This window comes from Pan paniscus, chromosome 4, assembly GCF_029289425.2.
Source record: "Pan paniscus chromosome 4, NHGRI_mPanPan1-v2.0_pri, whole genome shotgun sequence".
NCBI classification, from domain to species: Eukaryota; Metazoa; Chordata; class Mammalia; order Primates; family Hominidae; genus Pan; species Pan paniscus.
The window spans coordinates 52,806,111-52,829,143 of record NC_073253.2 but is presented as its reverse complement, the minus strand read 5'-3'; the positions used below and the strand labels follow the sequence as shown (position 1 = coordinate 52,829,143).

Below are 23,033 nucleotides of genomic sequence, written 5' to 3'. Positions count from 1 at the left end.
ATATAGAAGATTTGATCAGGTGCAGTGGCTCACACCTGTAATCCCAGCACTTTGGGAGACTGAGGCAAGCAGGTCTCTTGAGTCCAGGAGTTCTAGACCAGCCTGTACAACATGTGAAACCCCGTCTCTACCAAAAATACAAAAAATTAGCCAAGTGTGATGGCACACACTGGTATTCCCAGCTATTCAGGGGGCTGAGGTGGAAGGATTGCTTAAGCCTGAGAGGCAGAGGTTGCAGTGAGCTGAGATCGCGCCACTGCACTCCAGTCTGGGTGACAGAGTGAGACCCTGTCTCACAAGAAAAAAAAAAAATAGGAGATTCTTGGACAAGATTCAGCTGTGGGAGATAGTATAGTACTAACTACTGGGCAATGTTATAAAGTTTCAGTGAACCTTGTAAGTTTAATTCATGGCATTATTTGTAGTTCTTATGTAGAGGCTCTCATATTTGTCTCTCTATAATTCAGATTGTTGTATTTATCTTTCATTTTTGTTATTTTTCTTGTTTTTGGTAAGTTTAAGCTTGTTTCGTTTTAACAGTAATAAACATTTTTTATGAGAACCCTAAAATACATACAAGGCAGAATATAGTTGGAGGAGGCAGAAAGGCCCTGATCCAGTTAAGCTTTACTTATCACATGTACTCATTAAAATAGAAGATTAATGCCTCAGAAGAGAGATAAAAATTATTTTTTAGGTATATTAGCCCATACCTGTCTATCATTAACACTGTTAATAATTAATATCTCAGTATAAAATGTCATACCCACTTTTATTGCTTTTAAGTTAATAATTGTTCATAATTATTCAACATGTCTTTCTCAGGCCACAGGAACTCCTTATAAAGAATTTTCAAAGTAAGCTTCATAAAATAATAGACCAGGATGGTGCTATCCCTGTTCTAGCATCAAGACTTATGTTATATCCATGTTCTGCAATGGTCATTTACTACCTTGGTCATTTTGGCAAAGGGATTTACCTCCTATTTTTCATCTATAAAATTAAAACGCTGAGTTCATAACCCTTTAAGCCTCCTATCTATCTCTAATGCTCTATGATTCATGACCCAAGAAGTATCTCAAATAAATTTACATTGCGACGCAGAATCTCTGGACTTCCAGAACAATTTGGTTGAACCTCCAGTACACGTGAATAGAAAAGATTAGAGAGAATATTCTTGCATTGTTTCTGACCTTAGCATTCAATCTTTCACCATTAAATATGTTGTTTGTAGGTTTTTCTCATAGATGCCTTTATCAAGTTGCAGAACTTCTTTCCTTGATGGGGCCCTCTGCCAATCCTCTAGGGTTTGTTCTCTATGTAGCTGTCACCCAACTGGTACTCTGAACTGTGAACTTGCGTGACCTTGGTCTCCCTAGACTCCCAGCTCCATCTTCTTAACTTATATAGTCTGCTGGATTTTGACAGGATTCCCTCCCTGGGGCACAACCGAAACTCAAAGTAGTAAACTGGGGCGATCGTGAGGTCAGCCTTCATTTATTTAACGTTCTCTGAGACCACTGTATTTCATTATTCAATGTCCATTGTTTTGAAGATTGTTGTTTTATGTAATTTGTCCTTGTTGCTCCATCTTGACTAGAAGCAAAAGGCAGCTTTTTTTTTTAACATACCTTAATACATTTGAGATTTGTTTGTGTACTTGCATGAATCAGTAAGTTTATTCCTTTTTATTGCTGACTAGAATTCTGTCATATTGATATATCTTTTTGCATTAACTAGTTGAAAGACATTTGAGTCCTTTCTACTTTATAGCAATTATGAGTAAAGTTGCTATATTAATTCATATACACATTCACATACAAATCTGTGAACAGAAATTTTCTTTCAATTAAGTCCTTGGGCAGGATTGGTAGGTTTTATTTTAAGTATAGATTTGATTTTATAAAAAACTGCCAAGATATTTTTCAATGTGGCTGTACCATTTTGTATTTAAGTGTAAGTTTGATTTTATAAAAAACTGCCAAGATATTTTGCAATGTGGCTTTACCATTTTGTATTCCCATTAGTAGTGTATGAGAGTTCAAGTTGTTCATCATCTTCTCCAGCCATTGCTGTTGTCAGTTTCATTACATTTGAGCCATTCTAATTGGTGTGTTTTGATATCTCATTGTGGTTTTAATTTTTATTTCTCTAATGACTAATGACCTAGATCATCTTTTCATGAACTTATTTGCCATCTGTATATCTTCTTTGGTGTACTTTTATATCTTTTTGCCCAGAATTTTTTTAATTAAAAAAATTAGTTTTGAGAATTTCCTATGTATCATAGATATAAGTCCTTTATCAGATATGTGATTAGCAAATATTTTTCACAGTCTATGGCTTGTCTTTTCATTGGCTTGTCTTTTCATTCTCTTGACAGTGCCTTTCAAAGAGCATACATTCTTAATTATAATGAATTCCAGTTTATCATTTTTTTCTTTTATATATCATGGTTTCAATGTTGTATGAAAAAAATCTTTGCCTAACCTGAGGTCAAGAATATTTTGTCCTGTGATTTCTTCTAGAAGTTTGGGGTTCTACAGTTTTGGGTTTTACATTAAAGTCTATGATACATTTTTATCAGTTTCATGTTTTTTATGGCAATCTAATTTTCCAGCACCGTTTTTTTAAATGACCACTATTTTTTCCATTGAATTGCCTTAGCACCTTTGTCAGACATCAGTTGACTATAGATGTGTCTATTTCTGCATTTTCTATTCCATCCATGGAGTTATTTATCTTTTTGCTAGTGCTGATTGTCTTGATTACTGAGGCTTTGTAACAAGTCTTGAAATAAATCATTTTGAGTCTGCCAACTTCTTTCCCAAAATTTTTGTCTTGGTTAGTCAGGGCCCATATAATGTTTTTACACTTTAAATATGTGCAGTTTATTGTACATCAGTTATACCTCAATAAAGCTGTAAAAGAATAACATAGTCATCTTGGAAAAATAAATTACTGAATGAGGATAGTAATAATGATACAAGCAAGGGATACAACAAAAAAGTGTCAGAACTGACTCTTTTCCCAGTCTCAGGATTTGACTTAATCTAGAAGACTATTTGAAACATGGATTTGCCCCAATCTCTTTAACTGAAGAACGTCACCTTGGGCATAGATTAGTCTTGAGATACTAAGTTATATAATATGAAGTTATCCCAAGTAACAGAGCATGTAAAGATCAAATGCCCAGACAAACCTCTATAGTTTTTCCAGAGATATTTAAAGTTGGTATCATATTCAATCCAGGACTTTCCAAAGTTTCTTTAAATTTAATGATAAATGTTTTGAAATCTTTTTTGAGGTTTCTTAATAGCGAAAGCAAAAACTTACATACCATTGGGAATCATTTATTTGTTCTTCCCGTTGTGATAAAAATGTCTGTAGTAAAAACTTTAACAGAAATAAAAAGCAATCTGGCAAGGAACTAAAATATATTTCTTCATCAGCATACATTATTGGAAAGCCAGCAGAAAGCATGGCTGAAGGAACATGTATTTGGACAAAGTATGCAGGGCACTGCACTGCCAAATGGATGTTACAAATGTTTTTAGCATATCTTCTCTTATAACAGAAAGACCATACTTCTTAATTTTTGTTAGTCCCCACAGCAAAGATAAACTAGAGAAGATATAGCCTCAGCAGTAAATGACCCACTTAATAAAAACAATGATTCACAGGAGAAAAAAAATGTGCATGAGTGTAAGTATTGATGGAGCTGCTGCTTTAGGCTACAAGGACCTGTAATGAAGTTACTGAGATTGTGCAAATAAAATTCATCATTCTTGGGGATGAAATAGAAGCCAAGAGTGCACATATATACTTTATTTTTTAGAGATGGGGATCTTGCTCTGTGGCTCAGGCTGGTCTCAAACTCCTGGCCTCAAGCAATCCTCCTGCCTCAGCCTCTTAAGTAGTTGGGACTACAGACACACATCACCATGCCTACAAGTACACTTTACTTTTTTCTTTCTTTCTTTTTTAAATTTTAGATTCAGGGGTTCCATGTGCATGTTTCTTACATGGATATATTGCATGATTTTGAGGTTTGGGCTTCAACTGAACCTGTCACCCAAATAGTGAACATGGTACCCTCCCTAGTTTCTGTTGTTCCCATTTTTATGTTGATGTATACTCAGTATTTAGCTCCCACTTATTAGGGAGAACATGCAGTATTTGGTTTTCTGTTTCTGCATTAATTCACTTTGGATTATGGCCTCCTGATGCATCCATGTTGCTGCAAAGGACATAACTTCATCCTTTCTTATGGCTGCATACTAGTATATGTACCACATTTTCTTTATCCAGTCTACAATTGATGGGTATCTAAGTTGATTCCACTTTTTTGCTGTTGTGAATAGCGCTGCAATAACCGTGCAGATGCATGTGTCTTTATGGTAGAATGATTTATTTTTCTTTGGATATATACTCAGTAATGGGATTGCTGGGTCAAGTGATAGTTCTATTTTTATTAGTAGTTCTTTGAGAATCGCCAAACTGCTTTCCACTTAGGCTGAACTAATTTATAGTCCCACCAACAGTGTATAAGTGTTCCCATTTCTTTGCAACTTCACCAACATCTCTTATTTTTTGACTTTTAATAATAGCCATTCTGACTGGTGTAAAATGGTATCTCATTGTGGTTTTGATTTGCGTTTCTCAGATGATTAGTGATATTGAGTATTTTTTCATGTTTGTTGGCCATGTGTATATCTTTTGAGAAGTGTTTGTTCATGCCCTTTCCCCACTTTCAATATTGTTTTTTTTTCTTTTTGATTTATTAAAGTTTCTTACAGATTCTGGATATTATACTTTGATGTCTTACATTTAAGTCTTTAAACCATCTTGAGTTCATTTTTGTATACGGCGAAAGGTAGGGGTCAACTTGCATTTGTCTATATATGGCTAGCCAGTTATCCCAGCACCATTTATTGAATAGAGTTTTCATTCCCCATTGTTTATTTTTGTTGCTTACTGCAAACTCTGCCTCCTGGGTTCAAGGAATTCTCCTGCCTCAGCCTCATGAGTAGCTGGATTACAAGCACACACCATCATGTCTGGCTAATTTTCTATTTTTAGTGGAGATGGGATTTCACCATGTTGGCCATCCTGACCATGCTGGCCATCCTTTCACCATGTTGAGATCCTGACCTCAAGTGATCTGCCCACCTCGGCCTCCCAAAAGTGCTGGGATTACAGGTGTGAGCCACCCGTCCGGCCTGTAGTTTTCAACTATAGATCTTGCACATGTTTTATTAAACTAATACCTAAGTGTTTCTTGATTTTTTTGGTGCTATTGCTAGTTGTTTTCTATTTTAATTTCAAATTATTCATTGGTAATACATAGAAATACAATTGATTTTGTATATCAACTGTGTACTTTTAAGTGACATTGTTAAACTCACTTATCAATTGTATCATCTTTACTGTAAACTTCTTGTGGTTGTCTACATAAACAATCTTTTCCTTCTGTTTCTTCTATTCTCATGCATAAGCCTTTGTTTTTTCTTGCCTTACTGCACTGGCAAGGAACCTCCACAATAATGATGAGTAGAACTGGTAAAAGTGAACAACTTTGCCTTGTTCTTGATCTTAGCAGGAAAGCATTCAGTTTTTCACTGTTAGGTATGATATTAGCTGTAAGGTTTTTTAGATGCCTGCTGTCAGATTAAAAAGCTGTCTTCTATTCCTCGGTTGCTGGGCATTTTTATCATGAATGCTGTTGGATTTTGTCAAATGTATTTTCTTCATTTATTGAGATTATTTTTATGATTATTTTCTTTCATTCTGTTAATATGATTTATTACATTGATTGATTTTATTTTTAAATTATCCTCCCTTTTCATTGTGGTAAAGTATACATAACATAAAAATTTCCATTTTAGCCATTTTTAAGTATACAGTTCAGTGGCTGTAGGTACATTCACTGTTTGCAACTATCAGCAGCATTCATCGCCAGAACTTTTTTCATCTTCCCAAACTGAAACTTCATGCCCGTTGAAAAACAGCTCTCCATTTCCTCCTTTCTCCCAGTCTTTGGCAACCACCATTCTACTTTTTGTCCCTATGAATCTGACTACTCTAAGTACATCATAGAAATTGAATCATACAGTATTTGACCTTTTTATGTCTGGCTGATTTATTTCCCTCAGCATAATGTCTTCATGGTTCATCTATGTTACAGGATATATCAGAATTTCATTCCTTTTTTGGGCTGAATAATATTCCATTGTATATAGATACCACATGTTGTTTATCCATTCATCGAATGATGGACACTGGAGTTGCTTCCCCCTTTTGATTATTGTGAATAGTGCTGCTATGAATATAGGTATACAAATATCTGTAGATTTAAACCTATGTAAATAGGTACAGTAAATTTAAGTGGTCTAGAAATGCCACACAAAAAGCAGAAGTTGTCCGAATGATATATATAGAAGATAGCTACATCAGACAACATGACCCAATTGACATAGGACACTCCACTGAGCAATTGTAAAATGCACATTTTTTTCCATATGCTCATGGAACATTCACCAGGATGGGCCACATATTCTTTCCAGAAATGTGGGAGATAGGAATACTTCTCTACTCATTTTATTAGGCCCTGTTTAACCTGATATCAACCCGACAGAAACAATAAAGAGATACTACAAACCAGTATCCTACATAAACATAGATGTAGAAATCACTAACAAAATATTAGCAACCTGAATCCAGCAATATATAAAAAGGGCAGTATACCATGACCATGTGGAGTTTATCCCAGTAATACAGATTGGTTTAACATTTGAAAATTCATTTATATTCAGCATAATAACAAAAAGGAGAAAAATCATGAGTTAATTCCAGTTGGTACAGAAAAGAATTGACAAAATTCAATATACATTTATGATTAAAAACTCTCCACAAACTTAAAATAGAAAAGAAGCGCCTCAACCTGATAAAGGGCATTAAGGGGGGAAAAAAACCTACAGTTAACCTCACATTCAATGGTGAAAGGCAGAACACTTTCCCCCTAAGATTGGGAACAAGACAAGGATATCTTCTTTGACTATTTACATTTCACATCATCTTGGAAATTCTTGTCAATGCAATAAAGCAATAAAAATAAATGAAATGAATACAGATAAGAAACAGATGACATGATTACATGTAGACAGTCTACAAAAAGTACGTAAAAATTAAGTGAATTTTGTAACTTTTCAAGATACAGGGGAATATAAAATCAATTATATGTCTACATAATAATACCAAACAATTTCTAAGTAAAAATTTAAATTATATTTCTTCAAATACTATTAAAAACTTGAAGATTTAGGGATAAATTTACAAAAATATATCCAAGACCTTTACATTGAAAAACATAAAATATCAGCCGGGTGAGGTGGCTCATGGCTATAATCCTAGTACTTTGGGAGGCTAAAGTGGGAGGATCACTTGAGGCCAGGACTTGCAGTGCAACCTGGGCAACATAGTGACACCTTGTCTCTACAAAAAGTAAGCACTTTAGCCAGGTGTGGTGGTGTGCACCTGTAGTCTTTCCAGCCTACTCAAGAGCCTGAGATGGGAGAATCACTTGAGCCCAGAAGTTTGAGGTTATAGTGAGCTGCAGTCATTCCACAGCTCTCCAGCCTGCGTGACACAGCAAGATCCTATCTCTTAAAAAAAAAGAAAGGAAGAAAAGAAAAATATGAAATATTGCTGAGAAAAATTAAAGAAGACTTAAATAGAGAGATGTACAATTTTCATAGATCAGAAGAGTTAATATTTAAAAGACATTATTTCCCTTCAAATTGATCTGTAAATTCATTGCCCTCCAATCAAAATACTAACAGCCTTTTTGGAATTGATATGCTGATTTTAAATTTTATATTAAAATACAGAGAACCTAGAATACTCAAAACTTTTTTGGAGAAAGAACAAGATTGGAGAATTTAACTTAATATAAATCTACATTTATCAAGGTGGTTTGGTACTGATGTAAGGATAATTATACAATTAATGGAACCAACCTGAATATCCAGGAATTTTCTCACACTTATATGGTCAATTGATTTTTCAATAGCAAGGAAAATTCTTTTCAATAGCTTGTGTTGAATAACTGAATTTCCATATGGAAAAAATATAAACCTTGAACATTACCTTATATAATCCTCCAAGAAATTTAACTTGGGATTTATCACAGACCTAAATATAAAGCTAAAACTAATAAACTTTTAGAAGAAAAAGATGAACAAAAATCTTTCAATTATGAGTAGTCAAAAACTATTAAATAGGACCCTAAAACACAAACTTAAAAAAAAATGATAAATTGGACTTCACCAAAATTTTACAGATTCTTATTTTTAACAGATTTATTAGAGCAAAGGAAAATACAAGCCATAGACAGGGAGAAAAATTTGCCATACATGTCTAACATCGAACTTGTATTCAGAATATGTAAAGAACTCTCATACCTCAGTGAAAGAAACATTAATTTTAAAATGGACAAAAGGTATAAACAGACACTTTACCAAAGAGGATTTATGGTGTGGACTAAATGTGGTTCCCCCACACTCTTCTACCCCATTCATGTGTTGAAGCCCTAACTCTAAATATGGTGGTATTTAGAAATATGGGACCTTTGGGAGGTAATTAGAGTTAGATGAGGTCATGAGGGTGAGGCCTTAATGATGATATTAGTGCCCGTAGGAGAAGAGGCACCAGAGAGCTGTACTCTCTCCCTGAGCATGCACAAAAAAAGAAGTCATATGGGTACACATTGAGAAGATGGCTGCCTACAAGCCATGAGAAGAAGCCCCAGAAAGAAGCTGATTATACTGGCATCTTGATCTCAGACTTCCAGCCTCCAGAACTGTGAGAAAATAACTTTCTGTTGTTTAAGCCACTCAGTCTGTGGTGGTTTGTTATGGCAGCCGAAGCAGACTAAGACAATACATAAAATCAGTAGTCATCAAGGGATACTAATTAAAACAACAGTGAAGTACCACTACATACAACTAGACTGACTAATATTTTAGAAATTGATAATACCAACAAAACTGACAATACATTCATGAAGATGTAAAGTACCTGAAACTTTCATATATTTCTGACTAGAGTATAAAATGTTACAACTACTTTGGAAAACAGTTTATTAGTTCTTTATCAGTTTAAACATACACACTTATCCTACAACCTGGACATTTTATGGCTAAGTATTCACCCAGAGACATAAAGACATAAGTCCAACCAAATTCTTGTACCGGAATTTTCCCAGCAGCTTTATTCATAATAGCCAAAAACTGAAAACCACTAAAATGTCCAACAAGTGAGAGGATAAACAAATTGTCATACTTCCATGCAAAGGAATACTACACATCAATAAAAAATAATGAACTGCTGATATGCTCATTGTGTTTGTTTTTATTGCTGTATGTCAACATTACCACAATAATAATAGCTTAAAATAAGACACATTTATTATCTTACAGTTTCTGTGCATCAGGAGCCCAAGCACAGCCTAGCTAGGTTCTTTAGTTAAGGGTTTCACTAAGCTGTAATCAACCCAAGGCTGGGTTCTCATCTAGAGACTTTATTAGGAAAAGCTCTACCATCCCACTTGTGTGGTTGTTGGCAGCATTCAGTTCATTGCTGTTGTAAGACTGAGAGCTTCAGTTTTTCACTGGTTGTTGGCCAAAGACCACACTGAGTCCTAGAGGTCACTGGCAATTTCTTGCCAATGGTGTTTCCCAATATGGCCACATTTTCCTTACAGCCAGCCAGGGGGAAAAATACTCCAGCCAAGATGAGCACCATAATCTTATATAATGTAATCACATGAGCACATATATCCCATCACCTTTGCCGTGTTCTTATAATTAGAAGTCATGGGTCCTACCCTCACTCAAGGAGAAGAGATAATACAAATGTATGAGTACCAGGAGGTGGTGGTTGTGTAGGCTACCTTAAGAGTATCACTCATTGCCTGGGGACTATGGGTAGGATAAGGTGGGTGTTTCCATGTAAACAGACTGGGGAACTTTTATAGGTGATGGAAATGTTCTATCTGTTGATTGTGGTGCTAATTACAGGATTGTAAATATTTTTGTTAGAAGTTGTGGAATTGCACACTTGAAATGGCTCACAGTATTTTGTAAATTATACCTCAATAAAGTTGATTAAGAGAAAAGACAGTAATAGCCATGAGCACCACAAAATTTGTAACTTAAAGATGCCAACTTAATTTAATAATATCCCTAAGATATCCTTAAAAGTCAATAATTGGAAAATGATTTGTTTCATAATATATCCTTTGAAGGATTTTCACAGTAAAAACTGTGGATCTCTTATTTTTATAGTCCTTTATGAAGTGTCAGCACTCAGAACTAGCAAAGATCATTTTTTTAAAGATGAGGCTTTATTACAGTCTCTTCTGTAAGTGAAGTAAGCACATATTTCTAATGCAATATCTTTTGGATGCAGACTATTGATAACCTTTCCGTAATTTTGGTTCTGAATGGTTACCTACTGGATCTGGTGATAGAGTATTTCATTTACTTTAGCCTCTATTGACAACGCTTCTAAAGGTGTACTTGCCATTTTTAGCACCTATGGAGATTTGAAGAGTGTATGCTTCATGAAGTATTTTCTTGCTTGATTCTTCTAGTCTCTTTAAGTGATTAAAGGGTGCTTTAATTTGCATACTCACCTTTAATCTTATTATAGTGGCTTATATTCTAATAGGAATATTAAAGTTCAGTGAAAATCCCATACATGCTGATGAGAATGCAAATGAATATTGATGAAAGAATGCTAGGATCATAAGGTGTAAACTGTCCAGTTATCTTGCTAAATTCATTTCAAACAATGTTTACATTATAATGAGGACTGATACAGATTTCACCACATAAATATCACTAGCAGTGGCAAAATTATATAATTTATAATTGGATAATGGTTCAGTTTCAGACTGTTTTGAAGTTAACAAAAACAACAAAGTAATGTCTTGATATTAATGCAAACTTCAGCTGGTCATTTGTTATATGTAGTAGTTGGGAAATTGGGTATGATTTTACAAATAAGCGGTCACGTTGAGCATTTCCGGCTGTAACCTTTACAGGATGCATAACAAATAGTAGTGGCATCACTCATCATCCCAACAGGACATTTCAAGTATCTGGTTATTGTACAATTATAAATATACAAGCTTATTTCAGTAGTTATGTTTATGTATCTGTATAAAACCAAGATTCATTAAATGGTCATTGAAAATGAAGCTAAAAGAAGTCCCCTGACAGTAAATAGACTAGGCGATATTTATTATAATACATTCAGTATTTAAGTTCTATTACATTCTTATATCAATGGATGAATTTTATAAACTTATGCAAAACCAGTAAGCTTTAGAAAACATATAACAGAGTTTCTCCAACCTCTTTAACTACTTTGGAATTTTTTTAATGATTTGTATTCAATTGAAGTATTTTTTTTTTCAGCCTTACAAGAGAACTGAAAATGCTGTTTTATAGACTCATCAGTAGGGCAGATTGTTATTTACAGTTGTTTTTCTCATGGTGACGATAAGTGTGCATTATGCCATTACACTTTTTCAGCACGGTCTTATGCCCATTGGTGTGTATTCATAGACTCTAGAATACATGGTAATCATTAGTTAAAAGTATAATAATCAATAATGATTTTTATTTTAAATAATATGAAAGTGTTTTTGCATCAAAATATGTATTTTTCGCTAAAGGGATTATACTTAATCGTAGCCCTGGCACAGGAGTTGGCAAACTTTTTCTTTAAAGGTCCGGATGGTAAATATTTTAGGTTTTTTATGGGCCACTTAGTCAGTTACAATTACTCAACTCTAATGTTGTAGCACAGAAGCAGCCACAAATAATATGTAAACAAATGTTTGTCTGTGTTCCAATCAACCTTATTTCTAGACACTGAAATTTTGAATTCTCTATGATTTTCATGTCATGAAATACCATTAAAAAAATGTAAAAAGTGGTAGGCTAAACTTGGCTTGCAGGCTATACTTTGCTGACACCTGTCCTAGAAGTTGATTTTTCTAAAGCTAGAATTAACTTCTACTCTACATTAAAACTGAAGATATATTGCTGAAACCTTTTATAGATATATAGTTCATGTTGAGTTATTTTAAAAGGAAGCTGTTTTCTAGAAAAAAATCATAATTATACATAAGTAACTTTATTTTTAAAAAAACTTTTATTTTAAGGTCAGGGGTACATATGCAGGTTTGTTACATAAGTAAATGTGTGTCTGGAGATTTTGATGTGCAGATTATTTAATCACCCAAGTATTAAGCCTAGTACCCCATTAGTTATTTTTCCTGATCCTCTCCCTCCTCCCATCCTCCACCCTCCAATAGGCTTCAGTGTGTGTTGTTCCTCTCTAGGTGTCCATGTGTTCTCATAATTTAGCTCCCACTTATAAGTGAGAACATGCATTATTTGGTTTTCTGTTCCTGTGTTAGTTTGCTAAGGATAATGGCTTCTGGCTCCATCCATGTCCCTGCAAAGGCATGATCTTGTCCTTTTTTATGGCTGCATGTATTCCATGGTGTATATTTACCACATTTTCTTTATCCAGTGTATCGCTGATGAACATTCAGGTTGATTCCATGTCTTTGCTATTGTGAATAGTGCTGCAATAAACATACACATGCATGTGTGTTTATAATAGAATGATTTATATTCCTCTAGGTTTATACCCAGTAATGGGATTGCTAGGTCAAATGGTATTTCTGTCTTTAGGTCTTTGAGGAATCTCACACTGTCTTCTACAATGGTTGAACCAATTTACACTCCCACCAACAATGTATAGCATTCCTTTTTCTCTGCAACCTTGCCAGTGTCTGTTATTTTTTGACTTTTTAATAATAGCCATTCTGACTGGTGTGAGATGGTGTGATTTGCATTTCTTTAACAATCAGTAATGAGCTTTTTATTTTATGATTGTTGACCACATGTATGTCTTCTTTTGAGAAGTGTCTGTTCATGTCTTTGGCCTACTTTTTAATGGGGTTGTTTATTTTATTTTCTTGTAAATTTGTTTAAGTTTCTTACAGATGCTGAATATTAGACCTTTGTCAGATGCATAGTTGGTAAAAATTGTCTTCCAGTCTGTAGGTTGTCTGTTGACTTTGTTGATAGTTTCTTTTGCTGTGCAAAAGTTCTTCAGTTTAATTATATTCCATTTGTCCATTTTTGCTTTTGTTGCAATTGCAACAAAATTGCAAATTTTGTTTTGAGAATTGGTGTCTTCTCATGAAATCTTTGCCCATTTCTATATGCTCAGTGGTATTGCCTAAGTTGTCTTCCAGGGTTTTGTAGTTTTGGGTTTTACATTTAAGTCTTTAATCCATCTTGAGTTAATTTTTGTGTGTGTATAAGGAAGTGGTCCAGTTCCAATTTTCTGCATATGGCTAGCCAGTTATCCCAGCACCATTTATTGCATAAGAAATTCTTTCCCCATTGCTTGTTTGTGTCAGGTTTGTTGATCAGATAGCTGTAGGTGTGCAGTCTTATTTCTGGACTCTCTATTCTGTTTCATTGGTCTATGTGTCTGTTTTTGTATCAGTACCATGCTGTTTTGGTTACCATAGCTCTGTAGTATAGTTTGAAGTTGGGTAGTGTGATGCCTCCAGCTTTGTTTTGTTTGTTTGTTTTTTGTTTTGTTTGTTTTGTTTAGGATTGCTTTGGCTATTCAGGCTCTTTTTTGGTTCCATATGAATTCTAAAATATTTTTTTCTAGTTCTGTGAAGAACATCAATGGTAATTTAATGGGAATAGCATTGAATCTGTAAATTGCTTTGGGCAATATGGCCATTTTAGCAATATTGATTCTTCCAGACCGTGCGCATTGAGTGTTTTTCCATTTGTTTGTGTCATCTCTGATTTTTGGGCAGTGGTTTGTAGTTCTCCTTATCGAGATCTTTCACCTCCACTGTATTCCTAGGTACTTAATTCTTTTTGTGGCAATTGTGAATGGGAGTTTGTTTGTAATTTGGCTCTCTGCTTGAGTTTTGTTGGTGTATAGGAGTGCTAGCAATTTTTGCACATTGATTTTGTATCCTGAGACTTTGCTGAAGTTGCTTATCAGCTCAAGAAGCTTTTGGGCTGAGGCAGTGGGGTTTTCTAGATACAGGATCATGTCATCTGCAAACAGGGATAATTTGACTTCCTCTCTTCCTATTTGGATGCCCTTTACTTTTTTTCTCTTGCCTGATTTCCCTGGCCAGAACTTCCTATACTATGTTGAATACAAGTAGTGAGAGAGGGCATCCTTGTCTTGTGCCACTTTTCAAGGGAATTGTATTAGTCAGAGTTCTCTAAAGGGGCAGAACTAATAGGATATATGAATATAAGAAGGGGAGTTCATTAGGAGAATTGACTCACACAATCACAAGGTGAAGTCCCACAATAGGCCATCTGCAGCTGAGGAGCAAGGAAGCAAGTCTGAGTCCCAAAACCTCAAAAGCAGGGAAGCTGACAATGCAGCCTTCAATCTGCAGCTGAAGGCCCAAGAATCCCTGGCAAATCACTGGTGTAAGTTCAAGAATCTAAAAACTGAAGGACTTGGAGTCTGAAGTTCGAGAGCAGGAAGCATCCAGCATGGGAGAAAGAGGAAGTCCAGAAGGCTCAGCAAGTCTGCTCATTCCGCTTTCTTCTGCCTGCTTTATTCTAGCCATGCTGGCAGCTGATTAGATGGTACCCACCCAGATTGAAAGTTGGTCTGCCTCTCCCAGTCCACTGACTTAAATGTTCATCTCCTTTGGCAACACCCTCATAGACACACCCAGGAACAATATATTTTATCCTTCAATCCAATCACGCTGACACTGAATATTAACCATCACAGGAATGCTTCTAGCTTTTGCCCATTCCATATATCGGCAGTGGATTTGTCATATATGGCTCTTATTATTTTAAGGTATGTTCCTTCAATGCCTAGTTTATTAAGAGTTTTTAACATGAAGGGATGCTGATTTTAATTGACAGCCTTTTCTGCATCTGTTGAGATAATCATGTGGTTCTTGTCTTTAGTTCTGTTTATGTGATGAATCACATTTATTGATTTGCATATATTGAACCAGCCTTGTGTCCCAGGGATGAAGCCAACTTGATTGTGGTGGATAAGCTTTTTGATGTGCTACTGTATTCAGTTTGCTAGTACTTTGTTGAGGATTTTTGCATTGACATTCATCAAGGATATTGGCCTGAAGTTTTCCTTTTTTGTGGTATCAAACACTGCCAGGTTTTGGTATCATGGTGATTCTGGCCTCATAGAATGAGTTAGGGAGGAGTCCCTCTTTTTTAATTTTTTGGAATAGTTTTAGTAGGAATAGTTCCAGCTCTTCTTTGTACATCTGGTAGAATTCAGCTATGAATCTGTCTGGTCCTGGGCTTTTTTTGGTTGGTAGGCTATTTATTACTGCCTCAATTTCAGAACTTGTTATTGGTCTGTTTAGGGATTCAGTTTCCTCCTGGTTCAGTCCTGGGATGGTGTATGTGTCAGGAATTTATCAGTTTCTTCTAGACTTTCTAGTTTATGTGGATAAAGGTGTTTATAATATTCTCTGATGGTTTTTCTTTCTATGGGGTCAGCAATACCCCGTATCTTTTAGATACACCAATCAATCAGATTTGGTGTGTTTACATAATCCCATATTTCTCAGAGGTTTTGTTCATTCTTTTTCATTCTTTTTTGACTATTCTTGTCTGCCTGTCTTATTTCAGAAAGACGGTTTTCAGACTCTGAGATCCTTTCCTTAACTTGGTCTATTCTGTTATTAATACTTGTGATTGCATTATGAAATTCTTGTATTATGCTTTTCAGCTCTATCAGGTTGGTTACATTCTTCTCTATACTGACTGTTTTGTCCGTCAGCCTCTGCAATGTTGTTATCACGATTTTTAGCTTCTTTGCATTGGGTTACAACATGCTGCATTAGCTCAGTGAAGTTTGTTTTTATTCATATTCTGAATTCTACTTCTGTCATTTCAGCCATCTCAGCTTAAGCGCAGTTCTGAGCCCTTTCTGGAGAGATGATGTGGTCATTTGGAGGAAAGAGGCCACTCTGGCTTTTTGAGTTTTCAGTGTTCTTGCACTGATTCTTCCTCATCTTTGTGGATTTGTCTACCTTTGATCTTTGAAGTTGCTGACCTTTGGATGGGTTTTTATTTTTTAGTTTGTTTGTTTCTTTTAATAGTCTAGTCAGTTTTCCATAGGGCTACTGCAGTTTTCTGGGGATCCACTCCAGTCCCTAGTCACCTTGAATTTTCCAGTACCTGTAGGCATCACCAATGAAGGCTGCGAAACAGCAAAGCTGGCAGCCTGCGCCTTTCTCTGGGAGCTCCTTCCCAGGGAGGTACAGACCTGTTGCCGGCCTGAATGCACTTGTAGGAGGGGGCTAGAGTCCCCAGTTAGGAGGTCTCACCCATTTAGGAGGAACAGGATCAGAGACCTGCTTAAAGAAGCAGTCTAGCTATGCTTTCATAGAGCAGCTGTGCTGTGCTGGGATACCGCTTCCACCCCTGGCCAACTTGGACTCTCCAAAGCCTGGAGCCTGGAATGGCTATGTCACCGAAACAGCAAAGATGGCGGCCTAACTCTCCCTCTGGGAGCTCTGTCTCAGGAAGTTCTCAAATCTCTGTCAGCCTGAGAACATGGGCAGGGTGGCTGGAGGCCCCAGTGGGGAGCTCCTGCCCGGGGAGGAGGAACAGATCAGGGGGCCACTTTAAAGAAGCAGCCCGGCCACATTTTGGTAGAACAACTGTGCTGTGCTGGGAGATCCCTTTTGTTTCTGGTCGGTTTGGACTCTCCAAAGTTCACAGGTTGGAACTGCTGAGTTATCCAAACAGCAAAGATGGCGGCCCTTCCCTCCCGCAAGGAACTCTGTCCCAGGTAGGGGGCGACACTGTTGCCAGTGGTTGGCTGGAATTCTAAGCCAGTGGGTCTTGTCCTGTGAGGCACTGTGGAAGTGGGGCCTGCGGACCATCACTGCTTAGCCCCCTCAATTCAGCCTTCTTCCTAGGGGTATGTACAGAGGTCCAACCTCCTGCCTTGACAGAGCTACAGTCACTATTTTCAGGAAGCCTGGAGCCTAAGTAGGTAGAGCTTCTGCGCCTCTGTGCATGCCTGAGTGGCTGCTCTGCCAAGAGTCCACACAGCTCTGTGTCAGACCAAAGGCCCTGGTGGAGTGGGTTTAGGAGGAGATCTCCTGACTCAGGGTTGCAAAGATCCATGGGAGAAGCATGGTTTCCCAGGGTCACACATTTGAATACTCACCACTTCCCTAGGTGGGGGAGGTTCCCCTGGCTCCATGTCGCTCCAGGGTGGGCTGTTGTGCTGTCTTGCTTTTCTTCATTCTCCAGGGGTCGAGTTGTTTCCTTGATTAGTCCCAATGCGAGTACCTGGATGTTTCAGTTGAAGGGGCTATATTTACTCGCCCCTTTGGTTGCTCTCCATGAGAGCCACGTACCCTAGCTGTTTCTAGTCGTCCATCTTGGCCTGAATCTAAGTAACTTTAATTTGGGCCATAAAGAGGCAATTGAAAAATTCCCAAAGTCACTTATTTCCTTGACTACACAAAGGAATTGTGGTATTGCTAAGCTGGATTTTCTAATAAAGATCAAAATCCTGATAGAACAAATATTTTTCAGACGAAATATTCATTCAATAATTTTTAAAGTACCACCTCTTTTAAAGCATTTGAAAGAGTAAATACCCCAAAAGAGTAGGTACTTAAAATGACAGAAAAATAAATCTCCCATGGGTACCTCCTGCCTTTGACAACCTTACAGACTCACAAGGGAGATTAAAACCTTTGCAAGTTGGCCAGGTGTGGTGGCTCACGCCTGTAATCCCAGGACTTTGGGAGGCTGAGGCGAGCAGATCACGAGGTCAAGAGATCGAGACCATTCTGGCCAACATGGTGAAACCCCGTCTCTATTAAAAATACAAAAATTAGCTGAGCGTGGTGGCGAGTGCCTGTAGTCCCAGCTACTTGGGGGGCTAAGACAGGAGAATTGCTTGAACCAGGGAGTCGGAGGTTGCAGTGAGCCAAGATTGCGTCACTGCACTCCAGCCTGGCAACAGAGTGAGACACCATCTCAAAAAAAAAAAAAAAAAAAAAAATCTGTACAAGTTTTGGCTAGAAATTGGCCAAATAGGAGTAGAAGCTAATAGAAACAGAATGCAGGCTGGGTGCAGTGGCTCACGCCTATAATTCCAGCACTTTGGGAGGCCAAGGTGGGCAGATCACTGAAGGTCAGGAGTTCAAGACCAGCGTGGCCAACATGGTGAAACCCCATCTCTACAAAAAATACAAAAATTAGCTGGGCATGGTAGTGAGCACTTGAAATCTCAGCTACTTGGGAGGCTGATGCCAGAGAATCACTTGAATCCGGGAGACAGAAGTTGCAGTGACCTGAGATCACACCATTGCACTACAGCCTGGGTAACAGAGCGAGACTGTCTCAAAAAAAAAAAAGAAAGAAGGAAACAGAATGCAGAAAGAATAACAAGGGTAGAAATTTAGAAACAGTAGTAGAGAATGGAGAACACTGGAACTGTATTGGAGATACATGTAAGGGATAAGTGCAAGAGAGAATAGAGCAGGGGGAAATGACTGATCCCAAGCCCGCAGTTGAATGTTGCTGTTTCCACCCCCACAAACCATTCAGTGCTGGGCTCTTTATGAAGACAAGTCCTGGTGCTATTACAGATGATCCTTGGTTTGCAGTGAGGTTATGTCCCAATAAGCCTATCATATGTTGAAAATATCATCATGTAGAAAATGCATTTAATACACCTAGACTACTAAACATCATAGCTTAGCCTAGCCTACTTTAAATGTGTTCAGAACACTTACATTAACCTACAGTTGGGCAAAATCATCTAACACAAAGCTTACTTTATAATAAAGTTTTGAATAACTTATGTAATTCATTGAATAAGTACTGAAATGAAAAACAGAATGGTTTCACACCATGATAAAGTCAAAAATCCTAAGTCAAACTACTGTAAGTCAGTGACAGTCTGTGCCTAGATGAATAAGGCTGGCTGTTAGAGCTGGTCACAAGAGATAGTGGCTGGTGAATGGATAAAGCTAAGACTTTAGAGCCAGTTCAACGAGGGTTTAATTCCCAGTCGCTAATTATATGGCATTAGGAAAGTTTCTTAATCTCTCTGGGCCTCAGTTTCCAAATCTCTAAAATGGGATCAATAATTCTTATTTTTCTAACATGTAGTTAGGGTCACACCTAGCCTGGCTTTCTCTTTCTGGTTTAATATTCTTTGCATGTTGTTCATAAACTTTGAAAGACTGCTTAGTTGAGCGTGGATGGTTTTTAGAGCCAGAGACAGGGTCAGATCTGAATTCAAATACAACCATTACTACTTAATGTATAAATTTGAGGAAGTCATTTTATTTCTATTTCTTCAATTTTGTAGTGAAGAGTGAATCAACTGAAATGATAAAACAGTGGCCTTCAAGATCATATTCCCTACAATATATTTTCTCACAGTCTCCTATACAACATTGCAGGCTAAGCAGATATTATTGATCTTTTGTTTTTTGAGTCTTATTTTTAAGAGATTTATTGAATAATAGTAATAATTATACTAAGACTTATGTGCCAGGCTTCAAAGTAAGCATTTATGTATATTATCTTATATAATTTTCACAACAACCCTGAAGTGTAGATACTTTTATAATTTCCATTTTATAGATGGGAAGCCTGATGCTTAGAAAATTAAATAACTTGCTCCAGGTGACACAGACAGTAAGTGATGAAGCTGGGATTTGAACCCAGAAAATCTGACTTTAGAATCTCATAAGCACTATACTATACTGTCTTCCATGTGATTCTGATAACTTCCCTAAAGGCAGCTGCCCCACTCCCTTCCCATTGCTGCAAAGCATCCAGCACAGTACCCAGGCCCCAGCAGCCACTTAACAAATGTGGGCTCTATCTCTGCAGCCCATCTGCCAAGTGTTAGAGCTAAGGCCTGATGATATTTTTGCTTGCTGGAGCAAATCAGAAAAGAAATCTCTGTAAATGAAAACTTTTCTAAGTCCCTTCCTTTATAAATTGAACAGTAACTAATTCAAATTTCCAGAATAATATAATTTTGATATTGTCTTGAAGTTTGCTGTATTTTGATTTGGCTTGTATGCCATAAATATACCCAGTCGAATTTAGATGATTAGGAGGTATGATTTTAAACATATGAAACTGTCCCCTCTTTATCTTCTCTACACTATTATATTCTCTTCATGACACATATCACCACCAAACATATGTTTGTGTGTTTATTTTCTGCAACCCCTTCAGTAGTACATGTGCTACAGTAGAGAAGGGACTTAATCTGTTTTATTCCCTGCTGTATCTCCGGTACCTAAAATAATATGGAGTAGGTACTCAAAAAAATTTGTTTTATGGATAAAAATGTTTGTGTAAATTATGGGAAACTGACATTTAAATATTATTTTTCTTTCTAGCTTGGATTAGAAGAACAAGAAAGACTCCACCTACTATGGAGGTAAGACTACACAAGGAGGATATCATTTAGGAGTATATATTCCCAAGGATATACGAAGCTTCAGAAAAACTATGATGTATTTTCTCAAAGTGTTGATTTTATTCCATCATAGAAAATAACTTAAAACATTTTATAATAAATTAATATATAAACCTATATTATTAATAAAATAATATATGATAAAATAAATGCTCATATTATGGAATATAACAAAATTTGTATAAATTTTAAAGTGAAATAATAAAAATTTAAAACAAAATTAAAACACTCTGTAGAAAGTCTGAACTTGGAGCAGTTTGCACCAGGTCATTTCCCCTGGGTCCTGGGGGTTCTCTGTGCCAATACTCAAGCTTTTGTGGAAAAGTTTGAGAAACACTGATTCTCTTTGTCCTGTCCAAATCATGCTCTTATGTTTCCCTTAATATTATATATTTAAATCCATCAAATATCCAAAGAAACTTTAAAATACAGAATTAGCAATTATTTTATAACAGTAATTATTAGTTGACTTTTTATTTAAAACTAAAAAATTTGTAGTCAGTGATAAACAATAAAAAAACATAGAAATGCTATGGTATATGTGTTTTACAACATAATTTTTATATAGATTATTTTATAAAAATTATAATTTTAATTTTAAAAATATGTAAAGACCTCTAAAGTTATTTTATAAGAAGTAATTTCATAAAAGGAGAGTCTCTAAATGCATTAGTGTACTGCCTTGTTTACTTTTTGTCTAGAGGCATTCCCTTTCTTCTACTATTTAGGACTTCCCTCCTCTCTTCTGTTGCCTATTCTGTCACTACTACAAGCCCTGATGACAACATAAATGGGCTCCAGTACTCAATCCCCATTTGTTGGGAAGTGGAGTGCTCTAGAGCAGAATAATGATGATACCTCAACTGGCATGCTTATGTTTACTTGCTCCATACATATTGTCATATACTGAACCCATTAATGTTCATTCGGCCAGGGTCTGACTGAGTACATCTCTTGACCCATTTCTAGCTTTGTATGTTGCTTCTGCCTTGGCCTACTTTTCGCAGACCCTTCTTTCCAACATTGATAAAATTTGGAATAAAAGCTGTTTTGGGGGGAAAAAATAAAAGGCAATGTGATCCAGGATTCAGAAGTATGCCCAGTAGTTTACAGTGAAGGATGGATTGAAGAGCCTTCTGATTCTCCTTCTCTTGGTCATAATAAGAGCTACTGTTATCATTTGCTTCATCCATCCTCAGAACTTTGAAAGCCTTATTCATAGAAACATTAATATGCAAAGTGATTAATGGAGGCAATTGCAATAGTTGGGCCTCGGGCACAACTTCTGTAAATTTTAGGTAATCTCAGCACCTCAAACAATCTCTAGCCAGAACACACCAAGTCCTTCCATCCCTGAGCTCACTCTTGTTAATTTTGATTATCCAAAATGAGCCCTCTTTTGTTGCCTCCCTTTAAGTGTACTATCAATCACATTGTTCTTTATGCTGCTTCGTACCCTCCCTAATACACACACACACACACACACACACACTCACACACTCTTTTCCTTCCTCTTGGCCCTTTCCATTGTGTTTCAGGAATTTCTGTTTCTTTGTTAGCAAATTACCATTCACAATTAATATTTTCCTGGAAACTTTCTCTACCACAGAACCTCAATTGAAATCCGTCTATGCCTGCAAGATAGTGAGTTCCTTTTTTTCCTTGAAGTAAGTTGTGCTCACTTTCCCACGCCCCACATAAAGAAAGTGAGTTCAACTGCTTCTTGCTTCCCCAAATAGTCTTTGTTTGTGGACCCAAGAGAGTGGAGGACCTTTGTAATCCATGTATATTTCTCTGTACCTGACCATCATTTTTATGTTTGCCAACATCCAAGCCAGTCTACCTTACTGATGGTCGAGATTAGAACCTGGAATATGGTCTTCTCCTTTCAATGCTTTCCCAAATTTTAGCTTTCCAGTTCTTTGACTTTATCCATACTAGTATCCCTGCCTCAAGTGAACAACCACTTCATTAGGCACACTTTAGTTTTTATCAAACACAGTTCTTACCACTGTAACTTTTACACTCTTCAAATCCAAATTCTAGATACATCATATTAAGAGGAAAAAATTTTTCTTAATGTAAAGTAAAACATATATTTATAAACCATAACAAAAAAATAGCTTATTTAGTTATTAAGCTGTGAAATTATAAGGCAAATTCCACCCAGGTCAAGAAACACAACTTTGCCATCTACTTCAGCCCCATATATCCCATCCTAATCACAACCTTCTCTCTCTTGACAAAAGAAAACCTTAAGCCAACTTTTATAGTAATCATTTCCTCTCATTTTAAATAGTTTTTTCACCTAAATGTACATTATAGTTTAGACTTGTCCATTTCGTAAAAACTTCGTATTTGTTTTAAATCTTTCAGTCTATCCTCTTCCATTTCTTTTACTTCCTTACAAATTTATGTGTTAAAAT

General features: G+C 36.5%; 1 protein-coding gene across 1 annotated transcript in view; it reads left to right on the top strand.

The window, feature by feature from the left end:
- NDUFAF2 (NADH:ubiquinone oxidoreductase complex assembly factor 2) overlaps nucleotides 1-23,033 on the top strand; it is a 209,597-nt gene that overhangs the window by 134,949 nt on the left and 51,615 nt on the right. Inside the window, exon 3 of the mRNA XM_003827410.4 lies at nucleotides 20,528-20,568. Coding sequence (XP_003827458.1) covers nucleotides 20,528-20,568 — 41 coding nt within the window. The remainder of the gene's footprint in view (nucleotides 1-20,527; nucleotides 20,569-23,033) is intronic.